Consider the following 25,500-nt stretch of genomic DNA (forward strand, 5'->3'; position numbering starts at 1 on the left):
AAGAAGCTTTCTTTTGCAGGGTAGAAGGGTCTCACATAATTGAAGAGGAAACTACTTGACTGCTTTCAAGTGCACAGTGAAATTATTCCCATTCCTTCTTTCCTACCCATCTCCATCATTAGCTTTCCCTCTCATCTGTTTTCTGCTGGGTAAGCCAGAGACCTGTACATTTTTAAGCAGGTTTTCAGAAGTGGTCATAGATGAGCAAATATTCTAGCTGTCACCTCTTGGCCTGGATTGCTGGTGCTGCTTAAGGCTGGGTTTTTCTCAGTTGTGAGTAAGCAGAGATCTATCTGACACTTTCCCCAGGGCTTAAAGCCAGAGTCCTTTGTGGAACTTTTCCTGTGAAGCAAACATTGGGGGTTCCATTCCACACTGTCTTCCCACTTCATCCTCGAGTGCCTGGCTGTTACTCACTTGTTCTACATCCTCTGTCAAATTCTGATTGAATGGCACAAACTGTGCCAATAAGTGCAGGAGTTCTGAGTTAACTTGCTCATTTTGGTTTTTATTAATGTTCTATGAGCTTAATTAAGAGCAAACTAATAGATTTCTGCTTTGGCAAAGGAAATTGAAGGCTAAAACCAGGAAAATGTAGCATAGAGTGGCTGTGTCTGGCAAAAGCAGTCAACAAGCAAATACGTGCTTTGCTGTTGGAAAGAATTCCAGAAACAAATTAGCCAGGAAATAGTTTTATTTACTCTGAATAATAATATTTTAATAAGGGAGTGTAACATGGTAATTAGAGAAGAGGTCTAAAAAAAATTACTTGTCCGTGGTTTTGTTTTGTGATCGATAGAATTGTTGTTCTGTACAGGTGGATATTACAGACCACAAAGAAGACTTTGGTAAATCTAAATCCCTGCATATGGGCCTTTTGCAGGGAACTGCAGAGAGTGAGAAATGTTGCTGACTTTGACATGTGTTAAAAAGCTTTACCTCTTGAGTCATTCAGTTATTATTAAGAAGTTGATATCATAAATATTTTGTATTGTGACCAAATTAGAAAATACTGCAATTCATTGCATTGGAGCTTGTATTTTTATTAAGTGTATAAAGTCTGCTTTCTCACAGTTTCTTCAACAAAATCCCTTTTCAGTGTGTGAATATAGGGGAGAATGTTGCAAAGTAAGAACTAATACACATTTTGAAAAATTGTTACTTACTTGTGTAGGATTTAAGTCATAGCAATGGCAAGGATTTCTAAAATATTTTGTATGCATAGTATAAAGAAATAAATGCAGCCCAACAACTATTAAGCAGTTAAAAACATGTTGTTAACCACATGTAAAAATGGGAAGATTAGACTGTAGGATGGAAATGGCTTGATCTTAATTTCATGTGTGGTGTAGATAAACAAAGCCAAGTACTTCTTGGTTATGAGCCTTAGGTAATTTTTACAGTGTGTGTATCTTGAAGTGAAAGCTTGCAAAATTTAAACTAAAAATAAGATGCAAATTGCTTGGGTGAAAGGTAAATCAAATTACCACACATACATTAAATGTTTCATTAGTTCTTTAAATAGCTGTAGGTAGGGTTAAAAAGTTCATATCAGACACTTGACAATTAATATGGTTATGTCAAAATTAATTTTTTGTGAAGAAATACAAATAGTTAATATCTGCTGACATTCTGGAAATTAAAGCATTGGTTTTGTTGTGTGTATAGTTTTAAATCAGAAAGGTTTTTACTATTTCTTTCTGTTTGCGTCTGAATGTATTTGTACTTGCCATCTCATTTATTCTTTCTTCCTTACTATTTCTTTTTCCTCTTCTTCAGCTATTCAAAGATTCTTTGGCTATAAGGAAAGGAATTATAATTACTTCTAAAATTCTTTTAAACTCTGCTTGTTACTGTCTTTGGGGGATGAGAAGAGTTGAAAAAAAAATCCCATCTGAAAGTGTAACAAAGTGTTGGAAGTAGTGCAATACATTTTATAGCCACTTGTGAACTAATAGTATCTCTTTCCCAAAAGATGTATCCTGCTACTTTCAAAAACAAATGAGAAAAAGCCATAGGAATTTACTTTCTGTGCAGGAGACATGAAGGAAGGGCACACTGGTTTGTGGTTTGAAAATCTGAATGAAATACCTGGTGTGCTGTGTTCTGACTGCAGTCCAAGGTTTCCCTCTGTGAATTGGTAGCAGGAGCGATAGTAATTTAAACCAAACATATCTTTATTTTTTGCTACCTGAATATATCAAACTATTCACATTGCATGTACAACAGCAGACCAAAAAGGACCTGGCTTAAAATCAGCTATTAACTAATCTATGGGTATGAATTAATAGAAACTTCTAAATAATTTTAAATAAATTTATTGAATTAATTGACAGAACTTGTGGTACTAGAATATTTTAGAGTGAATCTATAATGTAAGGAAAGACAAATTAGCTATGAAATGAATTCTGCACTGCTAGTTCTGTATAATAAGTTCAAATCTCTGCTGAAAATGAAAGCACTCCTTGTAAGCTTGGAACAAAGTCTGTGTTCTGCCCCTCTGCACTACTAAGTAAACTCAGAGCTTGTAAAATTATTTTTGGCACTGCTCATTGGAGAAAAATTATGCAAGGAGTTAAAATACTATTGCCTGTTTTCTACTATATTAATTTAATTACATCCATATTGATCTGGAAAATAGTGCTACTCACATGACTACAGAGGTGAAACTTGAGGAGTCTCTCAGCTAGGCCGTGCTTTTTAATGCTGCAGCTTTCCATGAGAAGAGCAGTAAATATCTCTTGGTGTTAATAATTCCAGATAGTTGCTGCCTTACTAGCCAGATCTGTGCCATTTCCTCTTTATTTATGGTTTTTTTTTTTTTCTGTATTACACAAATTTATTACAGGAGGAACACCCTTTGTACTAAGCAGAGGAGTAAAAGCCTTAGTGTGATTTATTTTTGCAGTATGATTCTCAGACTTGTGAACAAATTATGTCAGTGTATGAGTTTGCTAGCTGTGTGTAAGATACATTGCTGGATTTACTGTAGATGACAGGTGCTTCCTGAGGAGACAAAAATTAATTATAAAAAGCAACCAAATACTACTAGATCTTAGATCCTCTCTGACTGGATCACAAATTGGGAAAGTACTCATGTCTCTGGCCTTTCCAAACATGCAAATTCTGCTGAAGGTTTAGTCAGACCTCTTGCAGACCAAAGGTAGGAATTAAATTGTAAAAAAGATACTTCTCTCAGCAAACACTGTAATTACAGTTCTCTCTCTGCATTAGTGAAGCCACAGACTTATTTGATTAAGTGCAGGGCTGATACACTGCAGTAATTATTTCTGCAGAGAAGATGAGGCTGATAAGAAAGGGTCTGTATCCTAATGAAAAAGTGGTATTCTCTGGCACAAAGAAAGTGGTTAAACCAAGCCCAGTATTCTGTTAATCTGCAGGTATTCAGGAGTAGCTGGGTATAGGGAAAAAAAGCTTGGGTTTCAAAGAAGAGACATCCTAAACTGGAAGAAGTGGACTCTGCAGCAGATCCAGTTCTGCTCACATTCCACCACTGCCTACTTCTTTCCTTATTTATATCAGTCTGATCAGATTGCCTCTGTTGTCTTTAACCTGAACTGTGACCAGTTGAACCTTACAATTGTTCATGTCATTTTAACTGGAAGCTACAGCATTTTCTAGCACTGCTGGTGTCAAAGTTATTACAGGGCAGAATCGTGTAAATAGCCTTTCCTTGTCTTTTCCCTATTTGCATGGAGCAGGAAGTGTGGTGGGATGTTTTTGAATGCCTGGAAGGGTAGGAATGGGTGTTGTACAAAAGTGCTCCCAGACCCTGCAGGAGCAGCCAGGAGTTCCCTGGCCAGCAGCCTCTGTCCCCTTGTTTAAGCCCAGCAGAGCTGAGCCCAGTTCTTGGGTGACTGTCACCAACTCTGCACTGGTGTAGAGTTTTGCATTTCTTTCTGGTAATGCAAGCAGCCTAAATTTAAACTTTGAACTACTGGTGTTGGCCCTCGACCTGTAGCATTGGCCCTGGGTGTGAGGGGATGAAGCTCAAAGCACCTCAGGCTGATGAGAGCCCTTTGCCTCAGGAGCAGTCCCTGGCCTTTAACAGGCACCATCCCTTGTGGGAATTGGCTTCTACAAAGTCATTACATCAGTTTTTGGAAAACCATTTATGTAGTTTGTCAGATTTACTACAATCTCTACTCTTTATTTTGTTTATTTCATCATTATTGAAATAAATGTTCTGGATAACCTAATAGTTCTTGTGACTTAAGAAAAAGGGCCTAGAAATACTTTCAGCAGCTTATGAGAGTGAAAACAAGCTGTATGTATATTTAGTCACATGGAAGTAGATGTAGTGGAATTTCAATCTGTGGTGACACAAATAATGGCAGTTTTCTGTACTGTTGTTTCAAACCTTCTTTGCCCCCACCTTGATTTTCAGCTTATGTTCTTCAAGTCACTTCAATTAGCCATTCAAAGTGACTTTTTTTTCATTGATGAAGAGGCAGATGTATTTCAAGAAGACAACATTTTTTAAGGTTAATAAAGTATTTCTGTTATTCCTGTGATCTCACAGCCTACCTTGTAAGCTACTACTTTTTTTCCTTATGGTGGAGAAGACTGAAAAATACAAAATTTGATATCTGGTGAGTCTCTTTCCACAGTTCTCCACTGGGCTTAACAACAGGTTTTCTTTCCGAAGTTTGGAACCAAAAGAAATAGAGAATCTCACCAACTAGAGCCTATGTATGGAAGTCCTGCTGTAGGCAGTGGCTGTGTGTACCACAGTGTATTTTTAAGGAGCTCCTTTGGTTCCAAGGATACTGCTCACATGACATGTTTGAAGGGATGTCAACTGGATTCCTCAAAGTAGTCCTTTCAGATTTGTCGGACAACCTAAAAAGGCATGGAATTCCATGCTGTTGTGACTGCGACTGTAAATTGGCCTCTGATCTTGGGACCTGTGTCACTTTTGGAGTCTGAAACTGTTGCTGAATGGCCACAGTCAAGTTGCTCAGTGACCTTTCTGCTCTCAAGTCTATGTCTTGTAACAATTTTATGTCTTAGTTTTACTTACTGTTTAGAACCAGCTGTAGACTCTCACTTATTCCCTATCATTAAGACATATAGTGGGTATCATTAAAATTCTGTCTTTAGAGCCTTTGAAAACAGTTTACTTCTCATCTGCAGTGAGGGGTTATTCTAAAGCTTGTGGCCTAACAAAACAAAAATCTTAAGTGATTTTTGCAGTTCATGGAATTGTAAAATGGGTTGGATGGGAAGGGACTTCAAGGCTCATCTTATGCCACCCCTGCCATGGTCAGGGACACCTTCCACTATCCCAGGTTACTCCAAGCCCCATCTAACCTGGCCTTGGACACTTCCAGGGATCCAGGGGTAGCCACAGCTTCTCTGGGCAACCTCTGCCAGGGCCTCAGCACCCTCACAGGGAAGAATTCCTTCCCAATATCCCATCTGACCCTGCCCTCGGGCAGTAGGAAGCCATTCCCTGTATCCGTTCCCTCCATCCCTTGTCCAAAGTCTCTCTCCAGCTCTCCTGGAGTCCCTTTAGGCACTGGCAGGGGCTCTGAGGTCTCCCTGGATCCTTCCCTTCTCCAGGTGAACACGCCTAGCTCTCCCAGCCTGGCTCCAGAGTAGAGGGGCTCCAGCCCTTGGAGCATCTCCGTGGCCTCCTCTGGACTTGCTCCAGCAGCTCCGTGCCTGTCCTGTGTTGGGAGCCCCAGGGCTGGAGGCAGCTCTGCAGTGGTGGTCTCACCTGAGCAGAGGGGGAGAATCCCCTCCCCTGCCCTGCTGCCCATGATGTGGGATGAGCCCAGGATGGGGCTCTGTGAGCACAAACGGCTGGGTCACAGCCAGTTTTTCATCCACCTGTTCCAATTAGAGTCACACACACTGATGTATTTACATTTAAAGAGAAAAGGAAATACATTCAACTGTTACGCCTGTCTGGACATTATCATTTCATCCTGTCATGGCACCATCAATAGAATATCAGCAGATCACATTCTTTTCAGGTTCAGAGGAAAGGAATCAATTCGTTTTCATTTCTTGTTTTATAATTTGGTGAATTGGATAAGTGGTCAGTGACAGAGTAGCTTTTTGCTCCAAAGAGTGAGAAGGTTGAGTTAGAGTTGGCAGCACTTTGATCTCTTAATTTTCCAATGGTTGCAACAGGTTGAATTGTCTTTTCAATCAATCACCAGGGAATTTGCTTCCAGAAGATGTAAACCTTTCCATTAATATAGAGAAGAAAATATATGTCAGTCAACTCCTGGTACCACTTATGATATTTCAGTACCAGATTGAATCTTAAGTCCTGATAAACAAAGGAAGGAGATTCAACTGCCATGAATTTTTTATCTGATTTACAAAGGATTTAATCTTAGTGATAATGGTGCAGAAAGCCAGGCTGAGTTACTCTTTGTTCTCAAAAATTGTTAATGTATTTTTTTTTCTCTTGCACTTTTTTTTTCCCCTTTTCCCCCTGAAGGCACCAGGCTTGTGGGGCTGAAACCAAATAGTGAAGGTTTATTATTGATGCAGAAATTTGCCTTACTGGTGTCATATGCTTATTCTAAAAGAATAAGAATTTTTACTAAGACTAAAGAAACAACTTTTTCTGATATTTCACTCTTGAATATATTTGTTGTAAACATCTAACTGAACTAATGGATTAGAGTTTAATTGTTGATGTTTGTGTTTGGAATTGCTTACTCTTCTGTCAAACAGATACTTCTATTTTTTCTCCTTTTTGTGGTGTGTGAATACACTTGAGCTGTAAAGATTTTTGAATATTTTCTCTGTCCTGCGTTCAGCTCTGCTTGTAGCACTTACAGGAGAAAGTGGCAAACAGGAAAGGTTCCAGCCAAGACCCATTAATAGAAGCATTTGCAAACCATTTTGTGTAATAGCAGTGATGGATATTCTCACTCTCAAATTTTAATATTCAGCCCTTTTTTCCCCTCTGGTTTCCATGGTAGCCTGTAACAGCAGGATTATTCTTCAATTATGTGCTGTGTGTAAAAATCACTTTATAGAGCTCTGAGCTGGCTACTTCCTTGGGAAGAACAGGCTGCTTTTGGGGAAGGGGAGCAGTCCTCAGCCTGGGAAGTGCTCCCTTCTGCCTGTGCTGAGCGAAGCTTGCAGTTCCTTCTGACTGGAAACAGGGAGAGGCATCATACTGTGATGAAAAATGCATTTAACCCTTAGGGAGTTGGAGACTTTGATCTCATGCAAACAGTTCAAGGTGGCAGGGATTGTGAAAATGGGCAATCCTCCCTGCATTTCTTTCTTACTTTTGTCAATCTGTAATAACAGCAACCAAGTATTAAATATCACAGAATCTCAGGATGGTTTGGGTTGGAAGGGATCTTAAAGCTCCTATTGTTCCACCTCCTGTTGTGGGCAGGGACACCTTCCACTATCCCAGGTTGCTCCAAGCCCTGTCCAACCTGGCCTTGGACACTTCCAGGGATCCAAGGGCAGCCCCAGCTTCTCTGGGCAACCTCTGCCAGAGCCTCACCACCCTCACAGGGAGGAATTCCTTCCCAATATCTCACCTAACCCTGCCTTCTGACAGTGGGAAGCCATTCCTCATTGTCCTGTCACTCCAGGCCTTTGTCCAAAGTCCCTCTCCAGCTCTCTTAGAGCTCCCTTATGCACTGAAAGGTGCATAAAACCTCCCTAGAGACCTATAAAATTAATTACTTGTATGAAGTCTCATTTGTAGGGAAGATGCAAGGAGAAAGTGAAACTGAAACACTTGTAGCAGTGGAATGAAGGATGGAAAGGTAAACTTGTGCCTTTCAATGCAGCAAAGTATAAGGGGAAAGGAAGAAATTATGGATTCTGAAAACTGCAAGAAAGGAATGTGTACTTTTTAGGACACATCTCCACAGAGGAGCTTAGGAAGCAGGAGAAAAGAGAGGGAGGCAGGCATATATCCTAGTGGTTTTGCTTTGCTTCAACAGCCAAAAAAGCAATTTTCTCCTTTTACCTGATGAACACACTGCTTTAAGGTACTGCAGAATGACGGAGCCAGGATATACCACTGAACAGGGCCAGAAATTACAGTCTAACTCCATTTTTTAATAATCTCATCAAGCAGGTGATTCAGGTGTAGCACCCCTTGGTGTTTATGTTGTGAGCTTCAAGGACAATTTCATGGGGGAAGGACAAGAAAGCAATTAATGGCTAAAAGTCTATGTTGACAGGAAGGAGAATGTAGTTATGCCCAAAAAAAAGGATACTCTATAGAGTACTCAGCCTTCTGGTTAAACTTAAAAATGTGAATATGTTACAGGAAGGCATCCTGATATTAAGGCTTCCAGACATCTTAAAGTGGGGGAGAGGGAGACTGAAATGTCCTAAAAGGAAAATTTGCTGAAAGGTGTGGGGGGGAAATACTGTTTGTTACAAAATACTGAGAAAACGAAATGCCCTTTACAAAATAAAACACTTGATGAAGGTTCTGTTAAAATATTTTGTTTTACAGTATCACTCTGTATTTTTCCACTTTAAAGATTTTTTACACTAAGCTGTAAGACACAGCCAGAGGAGTTACAGGGTTGGTTAACCTGGTCTGGCGGAAGTTGTTTCTGTCCGTGGCAGGGGCTTGGAACAAGATGAGCTTTAAGATCCCTTCAACCCAAACCATTCTGTGAGTCAGCTGGCTGCTTTATTCTGTGTCTTGCATTTGTGTATCTACCAGGAATTATATGGTGTGTTTACACAGCCATTTTTAATTTGCACAAAATATACCATTTCAACTCTTTCTGGTAGTTAAATTTGTAAGATAGAGGATCCAAAGCAATGTAAGAGGAGTTATAACTAAGAATTTAAGAATTTTTTTCTGATTAAATATGCTTTACTTGCAGTGCTCCTCTGTGTTTTTCTTCTTTCCTTTTTACTTAGCAGCACTTGATTAATTTTCCCCCTTGAGTCCACTATCTTTATGTTAATTAATATACTCAGACTTTTCATTCCCTCTTGTATTCCATATGCCGTTTATTATTATTTGTCTTTCAGCACTCTTTTCAGGGCCTCCTGCTTTATTACTTTTGCAAAGTTTTGGGTTTCTAGTATTAATAAGTTTATACAAGTGAACCTTTTTTATATTTTACTCTCAAATACTCCTTAGTGAATCTTAGACACAGACTGTTGAGAAACACATTGTGTGTTGAGCTTTCCTAGTTTTCGGTCCTATTTCCACATTCCCGTTTATATTTGTCCTGTCAACACTTGCTGTGATCTGTGTGTGTTCCAGCAGTTTATCTTTTCTCAATTCTGAGGTGACAGTTCCCTCTTGCATTGTATTTTTAGAAGCATATCGGGACTTTTATGGATTTTGGCTCTAATATATGCTCTCTCATTCTCTTACCCATGCCAAAACATGTTGAGCAAGTATTCATTGTGTTGTTTTAACTTCACTTTTGATATGATGCTTCCTCTTATTTTTCTATAGTAGCCAAGTTCCAACCAAAAATTTAGAAGTTAAAGTTTTCCTTAAGGGCATTTTATCAACAGGGTTTCTTCTGGTTATCTTTGTAAATCCCTTTTAAGTAAAGATCCTTTCTCTGCTCTGGAAATGGCCGAACCAGGAACAGAGTCATTCATATCAAAAGCTTTTGAGGCAGCAGATAGAAAATCTGTGCCACTCCTAGAGGGGAGGTTTTCCAGATAATATGGGACCTGTTTAAACCATTGCTGTTACTAGTTTCCTACTCCTCCTCAAATTGCTTAAAAACTAAGCTCAGAGTACCCAGACTTCTTAAAGTTCATGGGATGGAAACTTGAAGTCCTTGATTTTTTCTGATAGATAGATATTTGCAATAAGGAAAAAGCAGGAATGCAGCCTAGGAATGGAGTAAGGATTGGCTCTGGGAAACCTGGAGTTTAGCAGTCCCTTTGGTGTGCCCTTGCTAATAAGGTTTGGCACTGTATAGATACCAAATGCAGACACCCCTGTAGTCCTGATCCTTCCCTTTCACGTGCAGGAGCAGCAAATAGTTACAGGAAAATGCAGAGGCCCTGAACTGAGAGTGTTTCTTCAGAGCTGTGTCTGGGAAGCTCTCATGTAAGTAAGAGCAGCTTCCTCGAGGAAAATGAAGAAAGGGCAGTTCTCTCAAGGGACAGGAGGCAGCTGAGCAAGGAGCAGAGTATGATGGTCCATCAGCAGCTGCAAGGGACTTGCGTTTGGCTTGCTGAGCTCTGTCAGATCTTTGGCAACTCCCAGGTGTGGTACAAAAAGTCTGACCTCTTGTTTCTCTCTTTTTTCCCCTTCTTAGTTTTCCTATTACATACCATGTTTTGTGGTCTCTAGAGCCTGTCACATCAATGGAAAATCTCTAAATTACTTCTCTTTTTGTATTTTTTAGGACTTGACTTTAATCTTCCCTACTTTACTACTTCTGAGAAACACTGAGAAATACAGGTAGAAATAAGAGTAACAGATGGTAGAGGAAAGGATCAAATCTCCATCAGGGAAAGCAGAAAGACTGAGGGAAAGAGGATAGACCATGCCTATCCTCCTGTCATTGTCTTTTGCCTCCTGACTTTATGGAAAGTGGAGGTACCATGTTTTATGGCATTTTGTTTTATGAGCTGGAGAGATGTTGATGCTGAGTAAGAAGAGGTTTGGTCCTCTAATAAAGAAAATACCTTTTAGCAAAAACATGTGAAGGTGTGTTGCAATGCTGACAGCATGTGTGTGGGTAACTGCTGAGTTCTGGGAACCTGCAGATGGGAAAAGCATATCCATAGAAAGTGGAAGGAAGGGTGGACACTGAAGTAAATGTCTTTGGTTTCTGTGAAAGTGAGCTTGAAGTTCTTGGAAGCATGAAATGTGGATAAGTGTGATGTGGTTAAGAGAGTCAGCCTGGATTTCCAGGAGGCCTTCTGAGGAGTCCTCACTCTACTGAGCAAGGAGAAACTTGGCAGCAGCATTGCTCCGCTTTAAAAAGGCTGAAGGAAGATCTTGCTGCTTTCTTCAATTATTGAAGGACTAGAGAGAAGGGGACTGCAGACTCTTCACATGGTTCTGTGCCAGGTAACAAGTTGAAATGTGGGGAATTCTAGTTTGACAGAATGGAAAACATTTCTGCCGTGAGGTGGTCAGGCACCAGAGGCAGAAGCGCTCCCTTTGTGGGTTCACTGTCCTAGAAAAAGACTCACCTGGTCTCTGCTTTGGGAGGGGTTTGGACTAGTGACAGCTACCTGAAATTATTCTACAATTCTAGACTTCTAAAGAAGGTAAGAAGCTGTTGGTCCTTCTGTGGACAGCATTTGGTAAAAATAATAGGAAATAGAATAGGGATAAATAATACTGTGTTAAAATAGTAATTAGATACTTACTGCTTTTAAAATTGGTGATTAAACCTTTTAGCTATCCAGAAGAATGCATAATAAAGAATCTATAGTATATGAAGCCTATTCCAGTATGGTGGAACAGAAATCCATTATTCTTCCTTCGAGAAGTACTCAGTGTTTTAAAAGTTGCTCTGGGGTTTATTGTAGAAAGTACAGAAGTGGTAGAAAGCAATTGCTCTCCCTTGAAATGAGTTTATCAGACAGGTTGAATGTTTTCAAGGCCATTGTTATTACATTATCCCACACCTGAGCTTGTGTTATAACAAGAGACACCTGGTGCCAAGCCTCAGCTCACTCAGCAAGTACTTATAGCCAGTGGAAAACTCCCCCAAGAGCCTAGGACTGGAGCTGTGCCCCAGGGACGGGGCACAGGGAGGATGCTTGTTAGCAATGACAATACTGTTTTCTCTCCATTGGTGGCTATAGAAATGCTTACTCAGCAGGAATGTGCTCATGTTTGGGTTTTCAGGCTCTTGTCATGTCACCTGACCCCACTGAGAAGTGTCTGGCGCCACTGCCCCCTCAGATCAGGTGTTTGTGCACACAGGTTCCTCTGTGAGGAGGGAAGAACTTGTGCTCACACTGGGCTCCTCGTTTCAGAGGGAAGCTTTGGTGGGGGCCTGTTCACAGGGTAGGTGAGGGGGGAGAGCAGATGTGAAAACAGCCTGTAATAAAGTCACTCAGAAAGAGGAGAAAGACCTAAATGCACTTAGTGCAAATATTTACATTGTTGTATCTTACACTTAACTTAGAGCTCAGCGTCCACACTACCTATGTTTATATTGCTGGATTTGAGTCAATTCTGACAGCAGACAGCCAAAGGCTGCTTCCACACATGCACTGATAAGTTGTAGTTACTCACATTCTGTTCTTGGAGCCTGCTGTCATTGGGAATAATCTGAAAATACAACCTCTGTGCTTGGCAGTGCTCTGAGAGGCAAAGTTAAGAATTAGAAATAAAGGGCAAATTTATGTGTACATATATTAGACATGAAAAATCTCTCTCAAACTTACATTGCATCTGCACCTTGAACATTGAATGTAGCTATGACCATTCCACTTCCTAAAGGATATACAGATTTAGAGAGAAAACCCAGGAATGTGGAACAGAATAGCAAATAGAATAGTTTTTCATGCATTGCAAAAAGATCCTGCTTTATCAAATAAAATGATCAAGCAGCAGTTTTAGAAATAGAATGAGGTATCTTCTGAAGGAGTGTGGGGCTGAACTGCAGGTTGCATTGATGCAGAGTTCTGTGGAGATGGAAATTACAAATGAGTTAAGAGATGATGGATCCACTATCAGCTGTTAAATGCAGTAGTCACAGTGTGCCTTAACACTCTAGAGCTCAGGAGAACTCTGAACTACTGCCAAATCTGAGATTTGTGTGATGCTGACTTGTGTTTGCATTCTGCCTAACACCCGGTGCTGATTGCTGAGTACAGGAATCCCGAGGTTAATTTGTTTCATCACATCCACCAGGAAGATTCTTAACAAACATCTGCTTTACAGCACATGTGCAGGAAGCACAGCATGAGCAGTGCTCACAGAAATGAACCTTGGAACCAGCCCTGGGAGAGCAGGTGGGAAGTTTCAGCAGAGCATTTCTTGGATGTGTGCTTTTACCTCTCTCCTCAAGTGTGAGTGTCCTCTGTGGCCACAGACTCCTCATTCAGCCAGGGTCACCTGGGGCAGTGCAGGGCAGGACATGGCTGCGGGGCCACTTGAGAGCTGAGGCTTCCATGAGCAAAAGCTGTAAGACATTGCCAGGAGCAAACTGCTGCCTTTGGGGCAGCACAGGCTCCTCAGCTTTTCACTCACGTTCAGGTCACTGACTGCTGTTCAAAGTTACCTTATAAAGAGGTTGGTGCCATATGAGAATTGCTACTTTAAGTCATCAAAGCATGAAAAGATCTCTTATGAAATAATTCAGTGAAAATACTACATTGCAAGTTTAGTGTCTTTGGTTAGTAATTATGTAGCTTCATGTAAATCATCTCTGTGAGGATGCAAAGCAGCTTACACTTGGCAAATGCTATAGAGCCATTTCAAACTAGCCTTATCAGCCTTAAACCCAGAGCTTTACGGGAGTTTTCTTTATCAAAATTTTAAGACTTAAGCACATTAAGTGTACTGTTTCTGATGCACTAAATTATGTAGGCCTACTTCTTTTTAAACTAGTAGTCTGGGGACTGAGCATGCTTTCTTGCTGAAGAGCATTTTACCAGTTTCTGCCTATGGCATCCTTTGGCAGTCTTGGCTGGCAGCTGTCAGTCTAGCTGTTCTAAATAATTATGTTACCAGCAAACTATCTGCTCCATTATTATCCTTTCTTTCAAAGCATTTATATCTGCTGTGGAACATATTTTTTCAACATCTTTACATGGAAAGATCTATTGGTAGGTTCATTTTGTTCTGAAAACTGACCATTTTTGCTATATCTGTTTTCCTGGTTTTAATCTGAAAATTTTTCTTGCATATAATTATTGCACATCAGCTCCTTTAAGAAAATGAGGGAGGTCATTGTAGGATTTTGAAAATGTCTCTGTGTTGCATAAATGTATGATTTTTAGGTGGTTATTGATGCCTTATGGAGCTCCAGGGGGGGTGTGAAGCACTACTTGACAAATAACATCAACCCTTGAACAGACACAGCAGATCTGTAGTACAACACCTCCCAGTCTGACACAGCAGTCACATTTAATGGTGTGTAGTTCTTTGGATCACTCCTGAATTCATTATTTTTTTCCTTTTTTATTCTTCTGACATTCAACATAGTTTAAGCAAGTAACAAATTCTCGCACATAATTGCAGTTTCAGAATTTCATAAGATCTATTTTCTTTAAAGTAGGGATGAAGTTTCTGTCTCTTTACACTATATGAATATGTACTTTTTTCTTTTCTGCAAGGGGAAACAATTGGATTGTCAGTGACATACATCGTTCTCTTTGTAAAAATCTCTGATTATCTTCAATGTATTTCTTCCCATACTTGTAATGAGGAAATCAGTGCCATCACTGTTATCTTCTGGATCAAATAACATTTTGGATTTTAAGAGATTAGCAGTTCAAATCATATGAAATGCTAGCTATGTATATAAAGTTATCAACTCTTTCATCTCATTCAGAGCTTTGAACTTCTAAGTGTAATACAGAATTGCTCTTAAAGTGGAATAATTGTCATTGAATTTGAGTATCAAAAATAGCAAGGATTTGATATTAAATTCCACTGTATTGCACAGTGACCTGTATGGTAGTAAAAAACAATTAATAAATCCTCCCAGATTTACTGATAACCTTTAATTATGCTCCTTATAGATATTGACAGTGTTAACATTACTGATTGTTTTAAGCACAGACTGATGGAATTGTTTAGATTGGAAAAGCCCTCTGACACTACTGAGTTCAGCCCTTCCCCAGCACTGCCAAGGCCATCACTCTCCCATGTCCCCAAGTGCCACATCCACATGGCTTTTAAGTCCCTGCAATGATGGGGACTTCAGCACTGCCCTCGTCAGCCTGTGCCAGGCCTGGACAACTCTTCTGGTGAAGAAATTGTCCCTAATATCCAACCTAACCCTCCTCTGGCACAGCTTAAGGTTATTTCCTCTTGCCCTGGTGCTTGTTACTTGAGAGAAGTGTCTGACCCCAGCTCGCTACCACCTCCCTCGAGGCAGCGAGTCCAAAGGTGTTCCTTGCACCTTCTTACTGAGTGTGCCCTCGATCCCCTCATCCAGATCGTGGCTAAAGGCACTAAACAGGAGTGACCCCAGCACTGGGCCCTGGGGACAGCCCTTGTTACCAGCCACCACCTGGGCTCCATTCCCCCTGCTCCCTGGGCCCACCATCCAGCCGGTTTTTAACCCCATGAAAACTCTGCCCATCCAAGCCATGAACAGCCAGTTTCTCTGGAGAAGGCTGTGGGAAATGATCAGAGGCTTTTCTGATGTCCAGGTAGGGCCTCCACAGTCCTTCCCTCATCCCCTTAGCAGGTCATAGAAGGAGGTCAGGTTGATCAAGCAGGGCCTGGCCTGTCTTTCATAAACCCACACTGGCTAGGCCTGGTCTCTAAAGCTAAATTTTTTTGAAAACTCTGATATTATATTGAGATTTCCATACTGGAGAAGATGTCATCTTCTAGGCTAAATCGATGTGAAAGGACAGCAGAAACAATTAAGATAATTTCTAAATTACAGTAGGAACAAAGTGTTTCCTCTGTTATATCTAAGTTATATAAACCAGAATAGTAATGGATTTCTGGGCCTGGTGTAATGAAAGAGGTAAAATTGAACATACTTTAGTTGTGGTCCCTTGGACTGTCCTGTTCTCTCCCAGTGACAGTGGCTGTTGGATGTACATGCCATGGTGGGCACAGAGTGGGGTCTGTAGGTGGCAGACAGGGAGCAGAGAGCACTAAAGGGCCATAAGGACAGTGAAAAGACTCTTAACAACCAAAGTTTCCTCATTCCACAGTCATTTCCACAGATTTCCTTTCAGATTTTCCCAGCTTTAACAGCACCTTGCAGTAAAAGTGGCAATGCTAATGTAGTTCTCTGTAATGACTTTCCTTCATTCAATTTTCATTCAATTCCAAAAAATTGCCTGGAAGGATTTTTAGCAAAATCAAGATCTGAAAATTCAGGAAAAGGAGTTTGCCACTAAATCCTTGTCCTGTGTAATGTTTACATTTGTTCTGAAATCCAGAATAGCTTTCCTGAAAATGTCTAGGTGACAGAAGGGGAGAGAAGCCAGGAGTTTCTGCTGGAGACATCTCCTATGAGCCACCAAAACAGGAAGGCAGACAAAAAAGCTTCACTACTGTTTATACTTGGTATATAGAGCTGCATGATGTACAGTAGTTGGGAAAGGGACTCAAACTAGTGAGGTGCCATCAAAGAGTAGACTTAGAGCCAGTTAAAGATTGTTCAGTGAATTCTTACAGTGTGGTGGTGACAAGTTTTTTATACAGAAAATGAAGACCACATGGAAAATAACCTTCTCTACAGGAAATTCTCATCATTTGTGGCTGTACTGTGTATAAGGCTTTCACATTGCAAAGAGGTTTTACAGAATACATTCAAACATATTTTTGGTTTTGTTGTAGGAGGATAGACTTAGGTGAACCATTAGAATAATTTTTAACAGTTATCTATGATTCTGTTTGATAAGGTTTTAATTGCACAAGACTGTACTTATTTTTCCACTGGGATTCTTGCTGATTCATTCAGTAAGAGTTCACTGGCAAAAGCTGCTCTAAGGATGAATTGGCTGTGTGCCTTATAGGAAGCTTCTGTCTTTTGAATACTGCTTCACTGGCAGCAGAAGTTGGGCAGTGTAGAGTCCATGCAGCAGGAAGAACTGGGGAGTAAATCAATGAAAGGGTCTTCTATTCCTACATGTGTGGAAATTCAACCAAATACTTGGACTGACTTCTTTCTCAAGTCTCAACTTCTGGTCTCAGCAAAGAGTTTCAGTTTTTAGGGACAGAAATCAATAGAAAGTCAGGAGCTCTGGTGGGATTTAGGAGTCTCAGCATCTATTTGGATATGCTTCACCTGCCCCACTACTGCTTCTATTTAAATTAATGATTAACATGTATTGATTCCAGTGAGGTAAGAGCTACGTCAGTGTTCTTACATGATCATGAGCAAGCCACAGAAAATGAACTTTTCTACTGGCCTGAGTAAGTTTGGGTAGATTCACGCATCTCTCTTCTGGAAACAGTCAGTGGAAATGCTACAGCAGAGTATCCTGACCCAGGCTGAGCATTGAGAAATCATGTGCTCCTGATGGTTTGACTTCAGTCTTTATCATCTATCACATGGAATTTGTCAGTACCACTTCTCAGATGATTGAAAACTGCACTTAAGGACATTATAGAAGTGGATTATTTCTTATGATCTAAATTATATGTGGGACAAAAGGTATAGGAGTTACACATTGAATGATATCAAGAGAGATAAATACTGCCTATCTCGCAGTTCTATAATCACCATCCATCCTCACACATATTTTATTAAACTTGCCCTCTCTTGGCAATTTCAATTAGGTTGTGGTGCTGTGGTCCCTACTATTCACTTTGAGCGATGCAAAAGAGCACATTTTGGTTTTTATGTACTTTCCTGGCCAAATCTCCTTGTGTCTTCTTCTCAGAATAAATTTTTCTCCTGTTTTTCCAGTTTGTGTGTTTGAGAGGTCAGTCTAATCAGTTACCATGATTTTAAGGTACCACAATTAATCCTCCTTTGGCAGGGGATTGTGGGCTTATTTCATATCCATTCATGTCAGTCTTGAGCTGCAATTTTCTCACTGCTTTTCTTGAAGCTTACTCAGTGTGGACAGGTGGTCTAAAAGAGAAGGGATGAAATTGTCTGTGCAGCTTTGGTGAATAAAGGTCCCCATGGTGAAAACTGACCATATAGTATAGGTAGTATCCTCCATAGTATATAATTTATTGCCATCAGCAGTTTACATTTCAGGAGTATGTGACTGTCAGTGGGCTCCTAGAGCTGATGTTTCTCTCATCTGACTTTTCTTTTCCTGTAGAAATCCCAGAGCTGCCATGTGCAGGAGGCCACTGGAGTGTGACACTTGGTGTGATAGTGTTCCCTGATTGCCAGCAGTGGTCAGCACCAGTACCTCCTGTTTGCAGCAGGAAAGGCAGTCATGGGACCACCCACATCCCAAGGGTAACCCTGTTTAACTCCTGGTGGCAAAGGCTGGTGGTTGCTCAGACTTGAGGGCTTTTGCATCCTATAAATCTCTTGAAGATCTTCATTGTTGCTTTGCTTTTACAGGGCTTACTAATAAAACTGGTTATTCTTCTCACTCTAAATACACTGAGTCCACGGTGTGTTATATCTCTCAGAAATACTATATCTGGTTTTGTACACAATTTAGGGTTTTTTAAGGTGTATTCATCCAGTTTTGCATAGGCCTCTTTAGTCTTTCACTTCTCTCATTGAAATTAAATTTTGTGCTCTGTATGGGTTTTTTCTTTTCACTCTTAAAGGCTGTGTTGTGTTGGGTGCTGTGATTATTGACAAATTATGTTGATATCTGTTTTATCTGAAAGTTAAACTGGAATTTGGTCATTAAGGAAATAAGTGTCAGCGAGAAGACTTTTTAAAACACAATATATGTGAATAGGTTTTAACTGAGAACTTAGTCCTGAAGTAAAATAGGCTTCTCAATTTTTAATGGATTAAGACAATTTCAATTCTTTTCACTAAATACAGAGTGAGAGCTTCATGGCAGAGGTAAAACTCAGCTTAGAAAAGGACATGAAGTGCCTTGAGTAAGGTAAAGACTTCAGGGATGCATGCCACTCCTCACTTGTACTTTATAGACAATCTGTTACATTTTAAGAATTCACCTGAAAATGGGAAAATTTTGCTTTTCACTAATCATAAAAACTACGGGTTTGAATAATGTTGACCACTGCAGTGCTGAAATGTTGTGGTAACACCATGAAATCTGCGCAAAGCCTTCGTAGCATACTTACAGTGTTAAATGAGTTTGCCAGAAAAACAAATGGGACTGTGCTGTGATTGGGTGGGGGAGAGATGGTGGAAGGAAAAGCAGTCAGGCCAGGGCCATTGCCTACTGCCAGATAAGCAGAAACACCCCTTGTGCTTTCCATGACTTCTGTAAACTGAGTCCTGAAAAGTGAGGGGAAGAATGGGACAGGACAGTGGGTAAGTGCTGTTCTCCACTCCAAGCGCTTGGCCGTGTGGAGCTCTTGCCCACCCTGGCAGCCCTGGGAGATGTCAGGAGTGTGTCTCCTGGTGTGTGCACATCCCTGCCTCCTGGTCCTAAAGAACTGCACCACTGTTTGTTGGAAGGTGTTGGAGGATCTCCCCAGCCTCAGCTATGGCACCTCTGCGTGAGGATCAGCAACACCCTCCGAGTGCCCAGGGAGGGATGGTGCTCTCTCGGTTCTGATCATGCAAGGTAAACATGGCCATGACTGCAGAGAAGCTGAGGCTATGGCAGGTTATTAGAAGAAGCCATGAATAGATAAGAATAGCATTAGCATCAAGGCCATAAACCAGTAAAATAGCAAAGGTCAGTAAGTTCCTCTTTGACTGAGGGGTATGCTGCCAGTGGGAAGAGCAGCAGACACCAGCATGCTGTGGGGAAAAGGGGCATTCCTGCAGCAGAGGGGGTTTGCAATTGTACCTGTACACTGTTCTGAGACATACTGGGAAACTGCTTCATTTAGCCAAAAAAAAACTTTCAGGACTGGGAGAAAGATTAAAATATATCTGCATGTACAGATGATTTCCAAGCTGAGAAAATATATTTTCAACTGTCACCTGGTGGTATTCTCTTGGGTTCCTGGTTTTATGTTGATATACTGCATTAGTAATTGTTTGTTAATGATACGGAAATTACCACGCACAAATTTAAATTGCTGTTGTCAGAACTGAGGTTGACAGTATTACCCAGTACGAAATAGATAACAAGTATTATTTCAGGAAGAAGCAAAGGCAATTCAAGAAATCAGTATTTAATTTGCCTTGTACAACTGTATCCATACTAACGTAGAGAGACTCGATGTGCTCTAACTGTGTTTGCATGTTTTGAAATGCATATATTTCTAATGCTCTTTTTTAAGGAATAAAATACCAGAATGAAAACATTTGCATAATATTTAGTATATTTAAATTATCTTTATTTATCCTTTGTGGAGTGACTAATACCGTTAGCTGTTAAGCTGCTTCTATTATGGTCTCAATTTTTGAAGCCATGCAGTAGCTTATTAATCCAGTTGAACTTTTTGCAAAACCTGAGGGACTTACTCTTTGTAACGTTAATGATGTTGGGGTGGATTTTGTAGTTCTGCAGTTTGCTTAATTTTTCTGAATTTCCTCCATTAACAAAAGATTATGAAGTGATGAAGAGAAGATCATGCAGCAGCAGCAGCAAAAAAAAGATCTTTATGTTGCCCTGGGTTGTATGGTTAGACATTTAGATAGTGTCTAGTTGAGGAGGCAATAATATGTCAGAATACTTTATTTGTATACTGATTGAATTTTGATCAAGACACAAGAATTTTCATTTATAGCTATTGTGTTGTTCTATTTTCAATTTTGGTAACTTTGATTTACAATGAAAAATTAATCCTATCAACTCCAGTGTTCAGGTAACAAGGAAGAGTGGAAAATCTTTGTGAAAGAATAACAACGATACAGTTGCTGCTTCTGATGGTGAGCTGGCTCATGTCTTGGCTGAGCCCTTTGGAGCCTCTGGGTTTGGAAAACGTGCCTCAGTCAATAAACCATGCTGGTCCTGCGCTGGACAGTGTGAAAACTTCCAGTGGGTGCATAGAGAACCTGAATATATGTCATCCAGGGCACTCAGCATGGAGTGTCTGTGAAACTGAAAGATGGTGCTCATTTGATTTTGCAGACAAAATTGAAAGCCTTGGGCAGCTGCAGACATAACACAAGCCCTCCATGGTTATCACTGCTTTATCACTTTTGCTTGGCTGCGAAGAGTGGAAGGATGGAAAATGGTACCAATTCCTCATTTGAAAGCACATTACAGGACAGATGAGTTCTCTTTGCCTACTTCTTCAAGAGACAGCTTTTTTCAAAGCATTCCTGTTATTGTTGCAGTCTGCATATTCTTATATGTATCACTGAGCTGTTTGTTTAGCAGCAGAAGAACATTGATATTTTGATGTAGAAAACCATGTTGTGTTCATTTCTTTTGTTCTTTCATTACATTACAGGTACAGTAAGAATTGAAATGTTCAGGAACATGCAAAACGCAGAAATCATAAGGAAAATGACAGAAGAATTTGATGAGGTAGAGTACACAAATAGTTGTTTGAAGCATTATGAAATATATTACTGTCATACTTCTGGTTTAAATTAAAAATGCAATGGGCCAGTGGATAATTAATGTCTCAGTGTGGGAAACTGCACTGACAAGCAAAGCAGCAACTTCAGCTGTTGGATGCAGAGTAACAGGGCAGAGGGAGGTTCATCAGAGGAGGGAGGAAGGGCAACTGGAGACGTCTCATCCACTGAGAGTGGTGGTGGCATTCTGGGTGCTGAACTTCAGCTCTTGGGAGTGCCGTTGTACAACAAAGAGCTCCAGATTCTTGACACATCAGATTCATGAGACAGGATTACAGTATTCTGCTGTTTTCTCTGTGCAAATTAATGTTTTGTGCATTTTAAATGGCAATTTAAACCAAATAGGAACTTGACATGAAAATTACCATTTTGGAACAGTGATACAGAAAGTAATACTCTTTCAAAAGATCTGAGCATTTTGTTTGAAACAAGTAAATTACAATTCAGACCGGGTATCTTCTGTCAAAATAAAAGTGTTCCTAATGGTAAATGGTTTTTAGCATTGAGATTTTTGAATTGTGTTTTCTTTGATTTTGGTGTATAAAAAGCTGAATATTCTGAGTGTTCATTTTGTTTAGTCAGGAAAACTAAAGCTGGAGCAGGAATTTCTCTAGGACAGCAGTGTCTCTGACCTGTTCTAAATGAATGCCAAGCCTGTGATTCAGAAAGTTAAGCAGGAAAATAATAAATACAAGAAATGCTCTTTTTCAGGATGTATTTACACACAATTTCCTTCTTTGCCACAGCCTTGAACAACAAAATGTTTCCATTAATTCCTGACTACAGCCATAGGGGTGCTTCTTTTGTTGTGTGGTTGTCCCATAGTTGATGAAGGGAGTGTTTTTCAAAAAATTGTTTTTAAAAACTGTCAAAGTTTTTTCTCACAGGAGGAAAAAACCTCTTCCTATGAATGTACTTGAAAGCAACATCTCTCAAAGAGTTGCAGTTATTCTTTCTCCATTGCCTAAAACTTTTCAGAATGTCTAGTTCTAAAAAAAAGTTTCATTTCTAGCTTCTGCCTTAACGTTTGAATGGATTTGTGAGAGAATTTGTGGAGTTAAGTACAAAAGCATAAAATTGTTAGTCCTAGGCTGCAACCCAATGGATATTTTGAAATCTGGAATAAACTGTTGGCACCTGTAATAGCTCCCCCAGTGCCCCAGAAATCCCAAACTTCCCATTGTTCCATGAGTGCTGCAGGAATTAGCTGGCTGCAGGCCTGAATTTTGCATTTATAGCAGGGATTGAAGTATTGATTTTCCTCCTCATGAGTGGAGAAATGCTTGTGCAGGATTTAAACAATGGAAATAACTTTGTTCACAAAGTTCACTTTGGGACATGGAATTCTATGGACATCCATTGGCTGCACTGTTTGGCTGCTTGGCTTAGGAGTACAGGTGTTTTGTAGGTGAATTCCCTTGTAATTTTTGTGCTAGAGCTGGCAGGTGAACAAAGACTTGGTTTACTTTGAATTTTCTAGGCACTGGGCCATCAAGTATTGTGTCAGCATCACTAATATATCCCATTTTTATTGGTATTCAAGAACAAAAGATCCATGAAGTGACTTTATTGTAAATTTATTCTTCCCATTTCAGCCAGATGAGGTGTTCATGGTACAGTCTTCATAGGCTTTTCAAAAGAGTTGTCTGATACGTACTTGTAGGTTAAAAATACACCACACAGAGATGAGTAGTTACACACAGCACTTCAGATTACGAGGATCTGTTCCAAAAGATTGCTTATACACACACCTCGAGGAAGCATATGTTATGTATCAAAGTTCACATGTAAAGATCCATAGGTCATTTTGGTGTGGTTGAAATGGGTGTGATTTGGTTAAATGTGATGGCTAAAGGGTTTTCTGTAGGGGGATGCTGTTTATGAAGTTCAGATTCAAGGTTGTTTGATTGCAGCTCCTCTGTGCTGACATTGCTGCCTTTGCATGTTTCAGGCTGGGTGATAAGTCCTGAGGAGGAAAGTGTTTGTTCCTCACAAAACCACAGAATAAATGTGTACAAATGGATGTGACTTTGGTACTACTGACTTCTTATGCTGGCTGAGAGATTCACGGTGGAGCATTACTGCCTTGATGTTTTGGATACTCTGGAATTGGCTTGCAAATCAAGTGGTCAGGGAGATTTATACTCAGGCTTTTTCACTGAGGGGAAAAAGCATTTTCTGATTGTGGGGGAACAGTCTCCCTATAATGCAGTATATATAGTGAAGGTAGTAAGAGCAGACCTGGAGAGGCGTTAAATGAACATGCCCAGTCCAATCTTGTAATAATTTTTTGAAGATGAAGTGTATGAATCTGTAGTAAAACTTCCATTACTGTTATCAGAAGGCAAGTTTTACCACTAGAAAAAGGCTGCATTTACAAGATAAAAGAGGGTGGTGCTTGCTTTCTGATAAGGAAACTGTAAGCTTGAGTAAACCGTACTCAGCTGTAAGCTTGAGCAAAGCAAAGTTTTTGGGGAGGGGCAGCCAGCTGATTAGAATATTAACCTGAAGTTGAAGTGGGGATGGAGAATGACACAAACTGTCAATCACACAAGCCTTTTTTAAAGTTTTGACCTTAAACACTTTGAAATATTCCTGTCTCATCCTTTACTCCCACTTCCTAACCAAGGATACAAAGAAGAGAATTTGGTCTTGATACTTATTTTGGACTATACGGAGCCAATACTCCAAGTAAAAAACAATTACAATTATGTCTTTGCAAAAGTGGTTTCATGCCAATGAGCCTCCTTGTTTATTGAAGAATTATGTGTTGGTTTTATTTGTTATTTTCCTTTGGCTTGAAGGAACAAGATGATGTTTATTTTAGAACCATAGACCACAATGGCTACACCAACATTAAAATAAATCAAATGGGAAGACCTTTAATACTTGATTTTTTTTTCTTCTGTTGTTCTGCAGGACAGTGGTGATTATCCCCTGACCATGCCTGGGCCCCAGTGGAAGAAGTTCCGCTCCAACTTCTGCGAGTTCATCGGGGTGCTGATCCGGCAGTGCCAGTACAGCATCATCTACGACGAGTACATGATGGACACGGTGATCTCGCTGCTCACCGGCCTCTCCGACTCGCAGGTCCGCGCCTTCCGGCACACCAGCACGCTGGCTGGTGAGTGAGTGCCCAGGAGGGCTCTGTCACAGATCTTGCTGCTGCTTATCCACTGCCAGGAGCACTTGTAATTTGGATTGAGGTGGACCCTGACCAACATTAAAACTGTGGAAAGCTTCATCAAATCCAAGTACCACATATGGTACAACTATACGTAAAATACTCCTTTTTTATTTGGAAAGTAGCTTCCTGAGGCACTTAGGGATTCCTGTCATCCCCAGGGCCTCCAGTGAATCCTGAGAATCGGGAGTGACGTGCTTATGTCTTGTATTTTGTTATTAATTGTTCACTTGTTGTACAGAATGTTGGAGTAATTATATATTTTAGAGTATAAATTTATTCTAAAGAAGTGTCAGGACAGTTGTATTATAAAAGAGTTTCCATTCACCAGAAAAGATAATCTGTGCTTCTGGAGAAGCATAAGGTTTGGGATTACTGGGCCGTGGTTGTAGGGCTCCCTGTCTTCTGCCTGCAGCCACACCACCTTCAAGTGCAGCTGCCTCACCTAAGGAAAGCCCTGGGTGTGTCATTAAGTAGAAATGGGCTTTCCTTGTGTATTTCATCACACCTATATGAGATGTCTTCTCTAAGAGGGATGAATTGCTCTCCACAAGGAACTATTCTTCCCAATTACAAAGCACTACCAGAGTGGCTGGCTTGGGTGTAGGTGTCTACAGCTGGTCATGTCGGATGATAAGAAATCGGTCTTATTGCAGGGTTCATAGATCATACCAGATATTTGAAACTCTTAGAGCAGACATTTGTCATAATCTGAATGTTTCTATGGCCAGTATTTATTACTATTTAGTCTTTCCACAGTCAGCCTCATACACATTTTTTCAGTTTCGAGTGTACCAATACCCAGTGTTAAAAAAATACGATCTGAATTTATTTAAAATTTCATTTCTTCTTATGAATCAAAGAAAGAGGCAAATTTCCAGTGATATTGCAAAAACAACTCTAGATTTGAGTGGATTTTGATTTTAAAAGTGAAACCCAAACCCTTCAACTCACATTGACTGAACTCCTTTGGAAACACATTCCCTTAACATCTTCACCATACTTAGCAATGGGATGGTAAAACCATGAATTATGCAGGCTTAGCTTCCAGGTTTGGAGTTTCCTCTTCAAATTCAGTATGCCAAGGTGAAT

General features: G+C 40.2%; 1 protein-coding gene across 2 annotated transcripts in view; it reads left to right on the forward strand.

Moving 5' to 3' along the window:
• Positions 1-25,500, forward strand: part of STAG1 (stromal antigen 1) — a 165,066-nt gene that overhangs the window by 71,713 nt on the left and 67,853 nt on the right. For both annotated transcript variants that reach the window (XM_053986886.1, XM_053986887.1), the window contains 2 exons: positions 21,095-21,171; positions 24,144-24,348. In XM_053986886.1, coding sequence (XP_053842861.1) covers positions 21,095-21,171; positions 24,144-24,348 — 282 coding nt within the window. The remainder of the gene's footprint in view (positions 1-21,094; positions 21,172-24,143; positions 24,349-25,500) is intronic.

This window comes from Vidua macroura, chromosome 10 (genome assembly GCF_024509145.1).
Source record: "Vidua macroura isolate BioBank_ID:100142 chromosome 10, ASM2450914v1, whole genome shotgun sequence".
Classification (NCBI taxonomy): domain Eukaryota; kingdom Metazoa; phylum Chordata; class Aves; order Passeriformes; family Viduidae; genus Vidua; species Vidua macroura.